This window comes from Emys orbicularis, chromosome 1, assembly GCF_028017835.1.
Source record: "Emys orbicularis isolate rEmyOrb1 chromosome 1, rEmyOrb1.hap1, whole genome shotgun sequence".
Classification (NCBI taxonomy): domain Eukaryota; kingdom Metazoa; phylum Chordata; order Testudines; family Emydidae; genus Emys; species Emys orbicularis.
The window spans coordinates 126,987,504-127,005,791 of record NC_088683.1 but is presented as its reverse complement, the minus strand read 5'-3'; the positions used below and the strand labels follow the sequence as shown (position 1 = coordinate 127,005,791).

General features: G+C 39.0%; 1 protein-coding gene across 1 annotated transcript; it reads right to left on the bottom strand.

Annotated features, from left to right (window-relative positions):
• Positions 1–3,377: 3,377 nt before the first annotated feature.
• LOC135895703 (sulfotransferase 6B1-like) lies at positions 3,378–14,923 on the bottom strand. The gene is made up of 6 exons (XM_065423849.1): positions 14,779–14,923; positions 13,736–13,920; positions 11,095–11,221; positions 7,580–7,674; positions 5,960–6,146; positions 3,378–3,519 (listed from the first exon to the last, which is right to left on the bottom strand). Exons 1-6 carry the CDS (start codon positions 14,921–14,923, stop codon positions 3,401–3,403), a joined length of 858 nt encoding a protein of 285 aa, XP_065279921.1. The 3' UTR covers positions 3,378–3,400.
• Between the last annotated feature and the right edge of the window lie 3,365 nt (positions 14,924–18,288).

Genomic DNA, 18,288 nt, shown 5'->3' with positions numbered 1-18,288 from the left:
ATGCTTTGTTATGCAATGATTCCAGACTACGTGCTACTGGCCTGGCGTGGTAAAGTGTCCTACCATGGCGGACGGGATATGGCAGCCCTCCCCAGAAACGTTTTGCAAAGGCTTTGGGAGTACATGAAGGAGAGTTTTCTGGAGATGTCCCTGGAGGATTTCCGCTCCATCCCCATACACGTTAACAGACTTTTCCAGTAGCTGTACTGGCCGCGATTGCCAGGGCAAATTAATCATTAAACACGCTTGCTTTTAAACCATGTGTAATATTTACAAAGGTACACTCACCAGAGGTCCCCTGTGTGCCCTCAGGGTCTGGGAGCACGCCTTGGGTGAGTTCGGGGGTTACTAGTTCCAGGTCCAGGGTGATAAACATATCCTGGCTGTTGGGGAAACCGGTTTCTCCGCTTCCTTGCTGCTGTGAGCTATCTACATTATCTCCATCCTCATCTTCCTCGTACCCCGAACCCGCTTCCCTGTGTGTTTCTCCAGTGAGGGAGTCATAGCACACGGTTGGGGTAGTGGTGGCTGCACCCCTTAGAATGGCATGCAGCTCCGCGTAGAAGCGGCATGTTTGCGGCTCTGCCCCGGACCTTCCGTTTGCCTCTCTGGCTTTGTGGTAGGCTTGCCGTAGCTCCTTAATTTTCACGCGGCACTGCTGTGCGTCCCTGTTATGGCCTCTGTCCTTCATGGCCTTGGAGACCTTTTCTAATATTTTGCCATTTCGTTTACTGCTTCGGAGTTCAGCTAGCACTGATTCATCTCCCCATATGGCGAGCAGATCCCGTACCTCCCGTTCTGTCCATGCTGGAGCTCTTTTGCGATCCTGGGACTCCATCACGGTTACCTGTGCTGATGAGCTCTGCGTGGTCACCTGTGCTCTCCACGCTGAGCAAACAGGAAATGAAATTCAAACGTTCGCGGGCCTTTTCCTGTCTACCTGGTCAGTGCATCTGAATTGAGAGTGCTGTCCAGAGCGGTCACAATGAAGCACTGTGGGATAGCTCCCGGAGGCCAATAACGTCGAATTCCGTCCACACTACCCCAATTCCGACCCGCTAAGGCCGATTTTATCGCTAATCCCCTCGTCGGAGGTGGAGTAAAGAAACCGGTTTAAAGGGCCCTTTAAGTCGAAAGAAAGGGCTTCATCGTGTGAACGTGTCCAGGCTTAATTCGATTTAACGCTGCTAAAGTCGACCTAAACTCGTAGTGTAGACCAGGCCTTAGATGAGCCTCAGGCTACCACTTTATACCAACCATGAATACTCAGAAAGCCTGTGTGTGCTCAGCCTCTGAAAAGCTTCCCTTCAGTAGCAGTGACCAGTGTTTAATATAGTGACCAGAAAGATTTCTTAAAATAGAGTATTGTTTAATCTTAACAGTAAGAGCACAGCACTGCATAAGAGAAAAAGGATTTAAAAACAATAAAAGGCCTAAAACTGCCATCTCCCTGGCAGTTAGGAAGGCTCATCTCCTTTAAATCCATCCCATGCTGTCTGTGTCAGTGTGTTTCCCTGCAAATAGGTCCTACAACTCTCTACTCACTCTCTCCAGAGAGTCACTTTTTAACTGTTTCTTTCCTTTTGATCTGTCTGTTCCCAGCCTAGGCAAAACAGCTTGTAACTTTTTGGCTGCTGCCTGTAAGTAGTGTGTTCACAGCTTAATAGCATAGGCTTTATTTCTAAAACTCAGCCCTGTTTACGTGGAGGGGTTTTATCTAGGCCCATTGTGTTACCTTCCTGCTATTAAACTAACACCCATATGCATACAGTAAGTATTTTAATCATGTCCATCACACTGACACCTCCTGTGAGCACCACTCAAACATAATAATTGATATAAAACTGCTATTTTAATGAAGAAGAAAGGATGGGAAAACAATGAAGGCTGAAGAAAACGCTAACCTACTCTTCCCCTTCTGTGCTAAGGGAAACATGATAATAGAACTGCAAGGACTGTAAATGGAGGGGAGAAATGAGGCTGTGTGAAATATGCCAATACTTGCCTATTAACTATGTCTGTTAAAGTACGTAACTGAAGCAATTTAGAAGGTTAAAATATTATCACAGCAATAAGTGGCTGTATTATTCAGATGCTTTTCAAGACTTTGGACTAAGACTTAACAAAATAGCTGGTAAAGCAAACAGTCATAAAGCTGAGGTCAGAAAAGCGATAATAGACTGAATCAAAAGAAAAAGCTGCTCCTTTTTCCCAAGGTGGTCCAATGTACTAGGAGGTTGACAGGTGACTCATGGAAAAAGAGTCTCATGGGGGAATAAAATGTTCCACATTTACTTTATCACTGTGAAATGGTTTATTTACACAGATAGAACTGCTGAGTTCTAGTGCACAAGATTTATAAATTAACACAATGGAACAAAACATTTTTCATAAGTAAGGTAACAGAAAACATTTTAAAGTTTCCAGAACAGATCACGTAAATGTACAAATTGGCATACATTTGACTTGCATTTATGATACAATCTTTGACATTGGTCAGTATTTAATTCAGAATAAATTATTTTTTAAGAACTATGTTTTTGAAACTTTCTACAATACACAAATCTAAAGTGGTGCAATTTACAAACAGGAGGGGCTAAATAGGCACTATTCAGATCAAGAATCCATTAAGGTTTTGCTAAGTTTTCGCTTTTACGCCAAGTCAGTGCTAGGGTTCAGTTTCAATACATCAAAATTCTGCAAGCTGTTCTTTGGTGATCTCATTCATAAATGACGGAAGTCTCACAAGATCACGTCTTGTGAGTTTCTGCCATCTTGGGTTGAAATCTTAACTGCATTTAAACCAGAACTAGAAAATCAGCCACTTCCAGTTCTGAATATGATCTAGAACCAAAATTGTAAGGGCAGGTTTGGACACGGAAATTTGAATCTGAAACCTAGCACTTTTAAACTACACGTCTCTTTACACTGCTAATTCAGCTGCAGGTTTTTGTTTTGTTTAAATTGTATTAGGATGTTTCTATCTCCAGACCCTATCTTCAAAATTCCAAGGGGTTTGGGACCATTTCTAACAATTAACAAAGACTTTATTTTTGACTCCTAAAACTACAATTTAGTATTCCCCTTCTTTTTTCTCACACAGTAAAAAAAAAATTAGAAACATGTCAGTTGATGTCTAAAGTAAATTTTTACAGAAACATTTCTGAGCACTTTTTGGTGTTCAATCAGTACTGTTCCCAAACTTAGTTATGTACAATTCTTACGGTCGCCCATAATGTTATAATCAGATTTTCTCCTAATATTTTATTAGGAATTACTACACAGAATCTGTTTTTCAGTAAAGTAACTTCAAAAGTACAAACATTGTTTTAACACTATATTAACACATCTGCAGGTTTTTCCGCTCAGTTGTCAGCGGGCTAGCACTCTTCATTTGATGTCAGCATTCATATATGATATGTTTGGCCAGTTCGCTCAATTTCATCTTCTTATTAAACATTTCCTCAAACATTTTGTTTTCTTTTGGAGTGAAGTGGTTTTTCCAGTCACCAACAGCACCTGGAAGAGTGAGAATGGGAAATGAACAGCTGAGGCTGCTTTGCCATTGGATGGAGAATGATTTACGGTGTGCTCTTAAACAGTCTGGCTTTGTTAGTGCAAAAGTTTGCCCACATTGTTTTATTATTATTATTTTGCTCCCTTGTCTTAGCATAAAGGTCATGTAAATGAGTACACTTAGGGTTCAGGTGAGGTTCCTGGTGGAAAGAGGCTGGCTTATCAGCTGCCATATCATAATAACCATTATATCTTCAGACTACTTTATCTTGCTCTAGCTACCTAATTTCCAGTTTAAAGTCACATGACTACAAAACTCTTTTTTTCTCTGGGCCATCTTCCACATTTCCATGCATACCTATAGTGCAGTGGAAATAGTAAATAATAATCTCAAAAGACTGTCTGAATAGGAGTAGAAGAGAAGTTGGATCAGTAGTCTGTAGTCCCATAATATCTATGTTTTTCTAAATGCCAGTTTCTGGAGGCATGCAATATGGGAGGATCTCAGCTTTCATTTAAAACAAACAACCCTACATTTCTAGCCTTCAAGATTGCAGAGCAAAGCTTGAAAATGTGATTCAGGCATCTCTTAAAGCCTCAGAACACCACAGAAGACTATTATAAAGAATCCAAAATGTACTGGTTTTTTTGTTTTGTTTTTTTTAAATCTCATTAATTTTAAGCCACTCTTTTGATTCTTCAGGGGCCTGACTCATGATTTTTGAATGTTCAGGGTTGGCAGTGCTGAGTGGAGGAACTGGAAGAACATATTACTGGCAATGTAACACACTTAACTACTTTTTGCCCCATAGAAGCCACACATACATACATCACCAGCTGAAAGACACCGACTTCTGACTAGACAATAGCAAAACAGTTCTGTGCTCTTGGTGGGAATCAGAGCTCCTGGTCATCTAGCCTGCTCATACTCCTCCAGAGCCTTATGCTGAGTGAAACCACCCCCACCCACCTGGGCAGTAAACTAGTCTCAGTTGAGCCACCACTGACTCCTGCTCTGTGGAAAGACCTGGCAGTGCAGCCCCCTTGAGGCACCTCAGCTTCTCAGCTGGTTGGAAGTTTACAAAAAATTGAGATTTTGACCAAGTCCCCACCCATGCACCCATCTGTAGGGTGACCAGATGTCCCGTTTTTAGAGGGACAGTCCCGTTTTTGGGGACTTTTTCTTATATAGGCGCCTATTACCTGCCTCCCCCTGTCCCGTTTTTCCACAGTTGCTATCTGGTCACCCTACCCATCTGCAAAGCGTTCACAATTTTCTCTATCTTCCCACCCATGCACCCATTTTTTGACCAGTTCTATTAGGCCTCAATCCTGCAATGAGCTCCATGTAGACAGACTGAGGTAATGAACACGGAGCTCATTGCAGGATTGTATTCTTTGCCCTCTTTGTTTGCATGTGTCTTTCACACAAAAACAGGGAGGAGAAAAATAGTTGTAAAAGCAAGAAAACACAACTATAAACTCACAAAAATTGGCCAACAGATTCAGGGGAGGTATAGTATCTGGAACTTTTAAGTTAAGCTAGTCAGGAAATTTGTAATGAATTTTTTTTATTTCATTCATTTCTAGTTCAAAATGACTTTGTTTTGTAAGCTAAGTAAATTATAGTACAAAAAATAAAAACAAAGTCGTCAAAATTGTTTTGTCCCCCCTCCCCACCCAGATTTCCAGTTTGCAAAAGACTTTGAGATTTTGAATTTTTGTCTGGATTGAGGATGGGGGGGAAATTCCAAAATCTCAAAAATTTTTACAGGACAAGAAAAGTTTCTCACCCAGCTGTACTTTTGTTTAAAACAACTAGGGATAACATTTTCAGGAGTGCTCAAATGTTACTTAAGTCACTTAAGTGCTTTTGAAAATTTCACCCTAGATTTAGAATTGTATGAGGATTAAGGTAATTCATCTCTTTACACTATCAATAGATTCCCAATCATCCATTTTTATTGTCAGCATATTCCTTTAGCATATCCACTTCAATAAGACAACAGGTAATATATAAGATAAACACTAATGCAACCACTCTCAAAAGGAATGTGTTGGTGTGGTTCCTGATAAACTGAGTGACCTTGCCATGCAGTAATGAGGGTACACATTAGTGTTTGTGAAGGACAGAGGTAGAGAAATATAGATAAAGAAAGAGACAGTTAAGCCGCATGAATCTTTCCTTTCAGTTCTAAATACTCATGTAAAACTATATTAGACTTGTAATTTAGACGCTTCCCTGTATCTAGTGTGACCAGTCATTCCCAATCAAAGAAACTGGAAAGAAAGCACACTAGCAATGGATTCAAGAAGAATTCCTTCGTCACTCTGTGGGCATGATCCAAAGCTTAAAAAGTCATTGGAAATACCCCTACTGTCCTCAATGAGATTTGGATCAGGCCATATATGAATTTTGTTGGGCCAGTTCCAACCAACGTACCTTTTCGGAATATCAGCTTCCTATTGGATGTGAGTGCACAAACGGTGTGATTTGTGTCACTGTTTTCTTTTTCTACGTTGCTTTTCATCTCAGTGAATGACGACTTCTCACAAATCTCTTTGATTTCACTGTCACTGATGTTTACTCCCAGAAATACACTCATTTTCTTCACAACCTTAGGAAGATCCTGAGATATTTGAAGAGTAAAGTATTTGTTTTCTAAGCAGAATATCAGATTTTATTTCTAAATCAAATAAACAACAAAGTTTTTTCTTTCCAAAAGACACTGTTCAAGCAAAACTGTCACACTGGTGTGTACACGTGGTATCTATATGGTAGGCCTGATTCATCTCTCGCTTGCACCCATGTAAATCAGGAGTAATTCTATTGAAGTCACTGGAGTTACACGTATGCAAATGATACAAGTGAGAAGATAATCAGGCTCAATGTGTGTACATTCTTATTTAAATGTATTGAAAAAAATTGCATAGCCAATTTTGGTATCAGTTCAGCAAGGCAGTCAAGTATTTCTCTAACTTTCAGCAGGAGTAGTTCTCGTTGCCTTCAAGAGGAATATTAATGAGCGGAAAGTTAGGCATATCATAGAATCTCAGGGTTGGAAGGGACCTCAGGAAGTCATCTAGTCTAACCCCCTGCTCAAAGCAGGACCAATCCCCAATTTTTGTCCCAGATCCCTAAATGGCCCCCTCAAGGATTAAACTCACAACCCTGGGTTTAGTAGGCCAATGCTCAAACCACTGAGCTACCCCCTCCTTAAGTAGCTAGCTGACCTGGGGTCTGTAGGTGAAATTTTCAGAAGACCTTAAGTGGCTTAGGAGCTAGAATGGACTGGGTTTCTATTTCTCCTCCCCCCCAGAAAAATATTGCCTAAGATGAAAAAATACATTTTTATAGAAATTTTCAGTGGAAAATTGGGACTTTTCATCAAAATATCCAAAACCTGACAACCAAAGTTTGTTGTCTTGGGCGGGGGGTTATTTTTTAATTCAAAGCTGGAAATTCTTGAGGAGAGCAGACATTTCCCACAACATTTTTTTTTTTTGTCAAAAACCCAATTTTCTGGTGTAAAAAATAGTTACAGTGGAAAAATTTTTACCAGCCTTGTTAGGAGTTCAAGTTCCATAGGCTCTAAATGGGACATACGCTCCTAAATCCCTTCAGCTCTTTTGAAAATTCTGCTCTGTATTACTAGAAACAGACAAAAGATTCTGGTACAAGAGAAGTTTTTCACAGCTTGGCAGTGTGATCTAGCTGTCTGTGCACAGGAATAACAGGTAGGGACTTCTGAATGTTAGTCCTGGTTCTAACACTGATTCGTGCTGTGGCTTTGTGCAAGTTAATCACTCTGTACCTCAGTTTCTCCATATGTGAAATTAGGATTTACTGCCTACCTTATATGTTATGAAAATTAAGAGGCTAATATTTGTGTAACCTTTTCAAGATGAAAAGTGCAATACAAATACTAAGTATGTCTGTGTTATGAACTTGTTCTGCCTTGTACCTCTTTCATTTAAATTTGCTCTTTAAATTCCAGTGATGCAATTTTACAACAGCTTTGTTTTGTTTTGTTTTGCTGCATGAGATGGGAAATATGTTTACCTTCTTCATGTCTTCATAGAATAAAAATAAGATGTTTCGGTCATTTTTATGCTCTTCCCAGCTTAAGAAATGATCAAACCAGGATCCACAGACAACTGTGAGGAAAACAAAATGGGATTTATATAAACTTCATTGACAAATAATTCTAAATATATAACATACACTAAAAGAAATGTTCTCTTCCTGCCGTGCAGTGAGAGTGGGCTATATACGCCTGACTGGTTCAATTTCTTCTGTTTACTGGATCAAACCGAATGTATAAAGTTGTTCAACTTCTTTTTTTGCATGTGCTTCTGGTTATGGAATTCTGGTGTTCTTTTGAGAAATGCATTTGAAGCTCAACATTGAATCCAAACGCAAGGAAATGTGAGTTGTCCCACTGAAATCTATGGCATTATACACTTACAAAAGCATGTGAATAAGCGTTTGCAGTATTAGTGCCATCATTTGGGAAGACAGTAATCACTTCACCACAAAATGCAGCCACCTCTGGAGTGAAACACAGTAGCTGTTAATAAGTGCACAGCAATGTTTTAAAAATTTTAGGAGAGGAAGTGAAGAATACCTTATCAATTTAAACTATCAGGGGAAACTGAGGTAGAGTGGATATTAGCCCCCAAACTGGTACTTAGCCACTGCCATTATAAAGTCATATTTTATAATGAGTCTCATGATATTTGCTGTTTTTCTTAAATTGCACCACCACTTTTTGAAATCAAGAGATTGCAGGAGAACCTCAGTTTTCACTTAAAAAAAAAAGTTTCTGGCCTTTCTGTTTGTAAAGAGAAGATTGAAAATGTTGAGTGAGATCATCCTAAAGGGTTCAGAAACCAGATGGCAAAAAAGAAGAACCCAACATTTATTATTTTTTAAAAAATCTTCTGATTTTTAAACCAATCTCTTGATTTTTGAGGGGCCAGACTCATGATGTTTGCGCCCTTGGGGTTGGCAATACTGCAATCCCCACTCCCTTTGGTGTGTCGAATGCTGGTGGTGGTGCTGAGTGAAGTTCTATGGCCTGTGTAAAGCAGGAGGTTAGATTAATGAACATATTGTTCCCTTCTGACCTTAAAGATCTGTGAACTGTTACTCCCTTGGGGCTTGTGATCAGCGGGTACAATTTTGCTTCCATTAATAAGTGGCCAAATTAGCTTCAGTGGTGCAGGACCCAGCCTAGGGGGCACAAGCAACAAAACTGTGGCTGACCACTGTGTATTTGCAGCAGGACAGGGAAAGGACTCCCTTTGCCTTCACCCTTGTCCTGAAGTCAGTGGGACTCTGCACAGGTGCCAGAAGATCCCTTAGCATGTATCTGTAGAAAAAACGATTTGTGATTGAACTAATGTTGTTTTTATCCCCGCTCCAGGAACACACACGAAGTACTACAAGACAATAGTCCACGCTATCGACAAGTGATGGGCTACATTGATTTTTTTTAAATGATCCTTTTTCTTCCGTCAGCATTAGGTGCTCAAAACAGATAGTGATAAGGCCCCAGACCCTGCAAATCACTTACGCATGTTCCCTACCCTGCTTTTGCTGGGTAGGGAACACAGGAAAGCCTGCTGATGTCAATGGAAAACTACTGACTTCAGTGAGCTTTGGATCAGGCCCCAAATGGAGTAGCATTTTGTGTTTCTTTTGAACTTCCTACAGCTGTTTGTTGCTGTATTGATTCTTGTGTAGCATGTGTCCAGCAGAAACAAACTGGTATAAATGAGTAATAAAACATTGAAAATGGGGATGGATAACGGGAACACCACCACCAGCACAATCTTAACTTCCACATCAGAATCAAAACGGCTACTCATAAAGGACTCATCCATGTCCTTGGGGTTTGGAACTGGCAGCTCAAGATAACTCGCCCTGTCACAGGGCAGAGTAGAGTCTCGGGGGTGCTGGAGACTTCAATAGGTCAAGGCTTACAAATAAAACCTTTGTTTGGATCCAGCCATGCAAAACTATCTACCGGTGTGGGCTGGCAGTGTGGGTTGAAATCAGGATTTGAATTTTGCTGTTTGAACCCATCTCTGGCACAAACATTCCAAAAAGAAGCATCCACATTTATAAAGGGCCCCAGGGAAAAAATACAGGTCATGAATGCAAAATAATTAAAAATACACTGATAAATGAAAAACAAAGATAAAATAATTTGTAATGAATAAACAGGCTTGATAGTTATAGGGCTCAAAATTACATTCACCTTGCTTCATCCAGCTCAATAAAGGGAAATGTGCTTTATATGCTCTCCAATATGTCAGTTTAAACACTCGATTCCTTTCTGGTGTGCTCTCAGAAACTAGGGAAAACTCTGCTGAGCATGCTCAGAAGAATACCCACCACTTTAAAAAGAGAGCTTATAAGCACTTTTTCTCCTTTCTCATGTTTAAAATGGAGGATCCTGTTGCAAATTACCTTATAAGCTGATTTCAAGTCAAGGGGACATCAATATCTTCAGGTAAACTGTTGTTTGATAGACCCTTTCTTTGCCATTTGGTGAAAAAACACTAGATTAACTGTCTCTCCAGATTTTTTTTTTAATCCTAAACCTAAAGGGGAAGCAGGATATCCAAGCTCAGCTGTGGCTAGTTAAAGTGGCTGGTCTTCTGGGGGTTGCAAAAACTGGGATAAAATATTTTTCTGTCAAATCAACAGGGACATCCCTGTTTAGGGGGGGACATGTAGCTCCCTATGTTTTTGTAAAAGCTGGGATAGTGTTAATTTGCTTTAATGTAGAGTGGGGATAAGAATCAGCAGGTCAGTTATATTTTGTTTGCTTGTTTTTGTGGATGGAACAAGGATCAGTAACTTGTTTGGGAAAGGGTTGATGGCAAAATGTTTTTCTGGCATGGGGGGAAAAATGCTAATGCCAGTTCTGATAGAGTTTCTGGCCTATGGACTGTTAACTTGTCTGTACGGAGGGCTGACATGGAGGATCGTGCTGTTTGTACTTGTTGAACTTTGATGGCAGAATTCATCCTGAAAATAATCTAAGGCCCTGCTTCTGCATAGTGGCAGCTTGCTGGGCCTGTGAGCAGACCCACTGAAGTCAGTGGGAATCATAAAAGCGCAGCAATCAACCCACTATCCAAGACTGGTGCCTAAACAAAGCTTCACTGACTAAATCATTTACTGTTGTCCAGAAGTACATGATGTTTCTGATGTTGCAATAAGGCCATTAAAGAATAGTGCCATTAAAGAGGAACACATATCTCTGGCAGTAATTAAATTTAAGGGGGAACATGTGGTGTTTCCTATTCCAACTACAGGAAATACTGTAAATACCACACTGAAGGGATAGTAACTACTGTGGTTAAGTAAATGAATTGTTTTCTTTGATCTCGTTTGTACAAAATGTACCGCTGATGTAAAGTTACATGGATGATTTGTAAAAAGGGGGGAAAATGCCCTGTAAATAAGGAATTTTCACACTTATTTACATTTCTCACTTCTTGCCATGTGTTATAAGTTTGCAGGCTAGAGAGAGAGAGAGAAAAGATAACACTCATCCTTACCATCTCCCCTTAAGAACAGCTCGAGGAAAACAGTCCATGAATCTATGGTGGGGAGATTTGGGTTATCTCTGTAGTAGTGATACATGGAAACTGCAGTATCTTTTGGATTTCTGATGATGTAGAAGGCCTGTAAAAGAAGACACTATGATTACTAAGGATAACTTTCTTCTTTTAAAGGATCCACTTGCGTAGGTGTGAGGTTTTTTTACATGCCTTTTAGCTAACGTCAGCCCCCATGTGGTTATGGGTTAGGGTTCTTTTACTGATCATCTTCCAGCCAACAGTCAAATATCCTTTATAGTTAAAACAGCATTAAGGTAGAGGAGGGTATTTGTGGGGAAAAATCACTAATTGATGGATTAACAGGCAGTAATGAACCAGTGACAGAAGCTGGAAGTATATGTGCCTCCGCTAAAACAGTATTAGTGGTTGGCTCACAATTGCATATGGGTTTCCTATACGTGTGTGGACTGGAATATATGCAAGAGATGGCTTTCATATTAGTTCATGAGTTAATATATGATCTCAATAAATCCCCTGAGTAAAACATTTACTACTTGTCATTCTCATGTAAGCTGCATATGATCTGTTCCATGAGAATGGTTCCAACTAGAACTGGGCCTGAACCAAAAGCCTGCATCTGAATAGCCATGAAGTTTGCGTATTTGAAATCAAAACTTGGATGCAGAGCTGAATTTTTCCAGTAGCCTCCAATATTGCTATGGGGAAAAGCAAAAACTGTGGGTGCGTGTGTGAGAGATCTATCAAGACTTGGATTTGTGGCTGAAACATTAGTTTTAGCTCTTACTTAAGTATGTGCCTTTGGTTTGTATAATTGATATCATTGCCTATAACATTCTTTTGCAAACAATCTATACATGTCTGAAATTCCACAGTCCTACCAAGCAGTTCATCCTAAAGAACATTCCTGAGGAATCATAAACATTACAGTCAACTTCATATTTCTGAAAGCAAGGAAAAACTATGAAACTTGAGTAGAAATAAAACTCCAGTGTTTTGCAATACACTAGCTTCAAGAAGATAATTGGAGGCATAGGTTAATGAAACATATTAGCAGATAAGCATGAGCAATGAGTGATGAAACACTGTTAGATTAATTTTAAAGTGACTCATTAAAAGAAGTGTGATTGTGATAGTAGGGTAGTCGTTGCATGGCTTTCTTTCACGTGCATGTATCCCTTACACTTAATTATGTAATTCTAGCTCCATTGATCATTGCACTGAACAAAAATGGTATACATTGTAAGGCATTTCACTCTTGGTATATATTTGTGCCTTTCCATGTCTAAAACTGAGCCACCAATTAGATGTATGCAGTGTAGTCATGGCCGTGTGGGTCCCAGGATATTAGACACAAGGTGGGTGAGGTAATATCTTTTATTGGACTAACTTCTGTTGGTGAGAGACAAGCTTTCGAGCCACACAGAGCTCATCTTCAGGCTCAAAAACTTGTCTCTCTCACCAACAGAAGTTTGTGCAATAAAATATATTACCTCACCCACCTTGTCCCACAAAGTAGATGTCCTTCTATGATAAAGTCTCATCTGCAAACCCAGAAATTTAAGTTCAGGTTAAGGGGCATATATTGCCCCCATCTGGATATGCAGCATCCATTGATGTCACTGGGAGTTGAGCACATGGTTTAAAGGCAGAATGTAGGTCTAAGTATACTTAAAGATTAAGAAACTTTTAATTACATGTAGTTAAACTGTTTGCTACTAATGTTATTTGAGGATGCTCAGGCTCCTGTATGTTTTGTCTTTTAAATCAAGTTATTTGTAGCTGATGCTCAAAGACATCTAAGTGCATTTCCATTGTAGTATATAAGGAAATTTGGCACTTTGATAACTGTGGCCATTTCAAATCTAGTCTCACAAATGTCTGAAATATTGTAGTCTGAAGACTGTTTTACAGGACAACTGATGTCAGGCAGGTTGTAATGCAAGTCGGGGAGGCATGCTTCAGACCTTTCATTGTTTAATTTACATCTTGAACTAGATCCGTGTTGCAGGTCTGATGGCAAGATGTTGGCCCTATGTTATCTTTTTATATTTTAAAAGATGACAATGCTAAAATAGTACCTGTTTACTGACATGCTTTTTTGGAATAAATCTAATTCTGATGGAGCAAGTAGAGATGAGTTATTGGCTTTTAATTAATTGCTGGGAAGTCACTTCCATCATTCATATCCAGTGCCTTTGCCATTATGAATCTGTATGATTCTATCATAGGTTATCTGCATCAGTGAAACTTATATATATGCTAATATGTTCTAGCTCAACCAACAAATAGTGATTTAAGAATTACTGGATAAAATTTTAACACCTGTGTCATGCAGGCGGTCAGACTAGATTATAATGAATATTGTAAACAAATCAGATTCAATAAATATTTTACACTATGAAGTTTTAAATAACATAGGGCCAACACCGGAATGCTACTCTGGTTAAATTAACCCACTGAAGCCAGAGAGTTATTCCAGATTTACACTGGTGTGGCTGACAGCGGAATTCGCCACTTTAACTTGATACTGTAAGCACCATGTGTTTAAAAATGGCTACATCCAGACAAGATAAAATATATACTTAATTTGAGAGAGTTGTAATACAACTTATTTTACCTTGCATTGTTTGACCTTAAAATTTGACGGTAACATGTTGTAGTCCAAGTGCGTTGGGATGATTCTCTTGGATGAAAGATTGTTCAGTTCTTCCACTCTGGAGATGTCTCCAAACTCAATAGGTGATGTTAGGGTGACTTTGGGAGTGTAAATCTGCATTATAATTTGTGCAAGCCAGTGAGTGCCTTCAGACAATTATTTTTAAGGGGGAAAAAAAAGGGGAGAGAGGAGAAAAGGATTTATTACTAGAAAAATATACTGATACAGGAAAAGTTTGAGTTTGGAAGTAGCTCACTTGTTTGCAAACTAAAGCTCTGATCCTGCAACACTTAGGCATGTGAGAAATTTTATACCTATGAGCAGTTCTGTTGAGTCCACATGTGTAAATGCTTATAGAATTAGAACTGTAGCTGATGTATGAAATAATTCCACTAGGAAAAGTGCCGAGTAACACTGATACTAAAACAAACCTTTTTAGAAAATGTGCATATTATTCAGATAGTGCTACATTTTAGTTCCTATAAAACTATGGCTCAATTTTCCTAATAAAGCTTGAGCATAAAACTTATATACCCACCACCTAGCTGGGAAACTAACACGTTGGTTTACATATTTTCAAAAATAACACTGACTTAATTTTTGGGGGGGAAAAATGAATATACAGACAAGCACCATAAAATTACTTAATACAGTTCTGACTAGTTAATGATAACAGTGTAGTAAGTCTTTAGCCAAATCTTTACAGTATGGATTTCATTTCAAGCAAATTACCTATTGATTTCTAGTAATAAAGAGAACCCGTAGGCAGGCTCAGACTATTTAAAATTACAAAATCAAAAGACACTACACAAATATAGTTGATTTTTTTACAAATCACATTTTACATCTCAATACAGCTCCATATTTCAAATCTGAACTTAAACATCATCCACTTTCTGTCTCGCTCTCTCACATACACACCAGGTTTTTCAGTGAGTTTACACGCAGAACATTCAGCAAACAATTAAGATTCCCCGCAATAAATGCTTAAAACAGAACTTTACCAGACTTTGGATAGGAAACCAAAAGGATGTCATCTTCTCTAGCATCAAAGGCATCCAAGGATTTTAGAAGATCTGGTGATGACCTAGTTGTAAAGGGAATCCCATTGAATCTGTGAATGAGAGCTGTCTGACTCTGGGTTGACATATTTGCTAATGTCTTGGATCTCTGTACTTCAGATAACAGCTCAGTGACCAGGGGATTTAGAAGTCACTTGTAAGTCAGATGATTTGCACTGACTAATGAAAATTTAGAATTGAAAACTGCACATTTATATACTTTGTAAAATTCTGCAGAGTCACTTCAGACCTTTACCTCATCAGAAAATTAATTATGGCAACTGTAAAATTCTACAGAAGTTAGCTTGGTTAATCACACAGATACCCCAAGGCCTAATTTGCTAATGAGCATATTAGGCATATTTTGTAAGCATATTCACTTGTCATTCTAGTTACTTTCCACTCTTAAAATACTTTGTCTCTCATTTGTTTATCTGGAAACCTTTGCAACATATAATCATAGTGAAATAGAGGGTAAGTGGCTTGTTGCTTCAATATCTAAGAATGTTTCCAGATAAGGAGTGTGTATCTTTAAAATAGGCTTTTACATATCTTTTTAAAATTCGATATTCGTTTAATTTATGTGAACACAAATAATTATTTTGTTTTTTAACATATATACAAGGGACTGAATTTTCAAAAGTGACTAAAGGGTTCCCATTTTCAGAAAGTGCTGAGCACCCACTCACAGAAAATCTCCCTTCTCAGGAGGTGTCCCAACTTAGACACCTTAAAATCATAGGGACTTGTAGAGCAATTTTCAAAATGACTTATGAAGCTATCTCTACTTATAGGCATTTCCAAGGTGCATGTCACCAAAGCTGGGGAACATCAGACTCATGTTAAATATTCCCTTGAATATCACATTTCATAACACATCATGTTTCAGAATTCTATTGGGTCAACTTTAACCCCCATTGAAGTCAATGGAAGCTTTGCCATTGACTTCAGTGAATCTGATTTAATCTATTACATTTAATTACATTTTGGTTCTGTGGTCTTTGTGTACCAAGAGCTCCCTTTACAGTAGGACCTCAGAGTTATGAACACCAGAGTTACGAACTGACCAGTCAACCACACACCTCAGTTGGAACTGGAAGTACACAATCAGGCAGCAGCAGAGATGGGCGGGGGGACGGGAGGGGGAAGACAGCAAATACAGTACAGTACTGCATTAAATATAAACTACTAAAAAAATAAAGGGAAAGCAGCATTTTTCTTCTGCATAGTAAAGTTTCAAAGCTCCGTTAAGTCAATGTTCAGTTGTAAGCTTTTTGAAAGAACAACCATAACATTTTGTTCAGAGTTACGAACATTTCAGAGTTATGGACAACTTCCATTTCCAAGGTGTTCGTAACTCTGAGGTTCTACTGTAATTTGAATGGCAGTTTTTGGTTCTCAATGAAAGTTACACCAGGCCCCTCGTGTGACTTTCCCATATAATTTTCCTTGGTCTTATTTTTAGTGAGTTTTATTTCTTTCCTGCGTACCCTGCCAAAGATATCTATACAATAGGTATGGAAACTGCAAGTATTTGTGATCCAATAATTGATCTTAAAATATATACTATCAACATACATAAACAACTTAGGAGCTTTAAAATATCTAACTGTGGATATCTGCCATCTGCTTAAGAAAGGTGAGTTTACCGTGGATGGAAAGCTATAGTAATGTATTGGAAATGAGCTAATTTTTGCATGGCTGTGCAATGGAATCCCATTTTCAGGCAACGAAATGGGCCATTCATAATAGACATTCAAAACCGCCTGATACAAGTTTTCTGTACTTAGATAGTTGATAGAATTGTATAGTGTTTACAGAGGGGATTCCATAGTGTTTAAATGAATAGATTTGCTCCCTGGTGGATTTCATCTGTCAAATTATATATTTTTAAAAAGTGTATAAACATAAATAAAGCAGTTTAGGAAAAATGGTTTGAGTTAAATTTGACAGTTTATAATTCTTTGAGTTCATTGTGAGGCTTAAGGAAATGGGAATTTACCAGGAAGAAGTTCTTTGTCCTTCTCTGCATGAGGACTTCTGATTTCTTTTCTCTAGGGAGACCTGGGGAAAGTTTAGTCAGCTGCCAATTCTTCTCTTCTATTCTTACCCTGCACCTGCTCAAGTCCCACATGCTCTTTTCACAAAGGGAATGGGGAGGCCAGACAACATGATTCTTTGGCTGTACTTTTGCAGGCTCTGACAGCAGTTCCAGCATGCCAGGAGGGAGTGGGGGGTGTCAAAGGGCTGCCATTTTTTCCTTGTCAGAGTCTCTGCATGAGAGGAGCCCATGCAGTTATTTATGCAATACAAAAACAATCATTTTCCAGTGCCATTATCAAGTCATGTGTAGGCTTTCTGCCTTTCTCAATTCTGCTGTATTCTAGACTGTCCAACAAAGAACACAGTGATTATATACTACCAGAGGCCATGCAAATGTTTCAGTTTGCCACAGTATTGTGTGTGATTTTCCCCCCCCTTTTAATTCTGCAATTCTATGCCATTCTTACTAAGTGAGTAGTGACTGAGCAAAGTGGAAAAACAAAGTATTTGTTTTCAAGGTGCTAAAATGAAATCACTTAAAACATGGCTGATTAAACAGGAAGAAATTAAACTTCTAACAGAAGTGGATCAACTACTGCTGGTTGTAGTACTGAGCTGTCTCCGCCATTGCCTGCAACAGGAATCCATGGCCAGTTGCCTGATACTGTTAGCATACCTCATCAACCATGATTTAAGTTTGCCCTGTGTGTAATTTCGGAAAGCGAGGCTGTTCTGTCTGCTCATTGGTTTGGTGGTTTTCAATGGCTCCATTATTCTGATGCTAGTGAGAGTGTATTTTTTGTTTCTATAACTGTGCAGCTTTTAGGCAGAAGCTACTTTTACGGAAACTTTCACACAGTCTGGATTCTCTAACTGGAAAGAGGCTTGAGACAAATTTGAAAGGCACTAAGCTTCTTTGTGTCACCAGGAAGCAGTTGATATTCCTCAAAAGACCATAAGGCGCATCAGTGGCATGCTAGATTCACAGTACTCTCAGAAAAAAGACAAAAGCAGGAAGATCCTAAAGGAAATACTAAGTAGCATCTTTTCATGTGCTGTATATTTATACCTACGTACTGTATTTTTCACTCCATGCATCTGATGAAGTGGGTTATAGCCCACGAAAGCTTATGCCCACATAAATGTGTTCGTCTCTAAGGTGCCACAAGGACTCCTCGTTGTTTAAGTAGCATATGTTATCTTGCCAGACAAGGACTTATGCTGCAAGGCCATTATGCTGAGCAAGCTGAAAATATGCTCTGAAGGGGAGAGGTGGACTGCAATCCTGATATTTCAAAGTGGCTGAAAAAGGGTCAAGACAAATTCACAAGTCCAGGTTTTCAAAAATGGCATAATGGAAATAATGGGTCTTAAAATGGTGAGGGATATTTCTGAGATTTTGGATAAGTG

Bases quoted from the DNA above. Each gene is read 5' to 3' on its own strand.
- LOC135895703 (XM_065423849.1), bottom strand. From the start codon at position 14,923: ATGTCAACCCAGAGTCAGACAGCTCTCATTCACAGATTCAATGGGATT. The intron at 6,147-7,579 runs GTAAACATATTT...CAAATATCTCAG, and splicing joins TCTATGAAGACATGAAGAAG to GATCTTCCTAAGGTTGTGAA. The intron at 3,520-5,959 runs GTACGTTGGTTG...TCACTCTTCCAG, and splicing joins GAAGCTGATATTCCGAAAAG to GTGCTGTTGGTGACTGGAAA.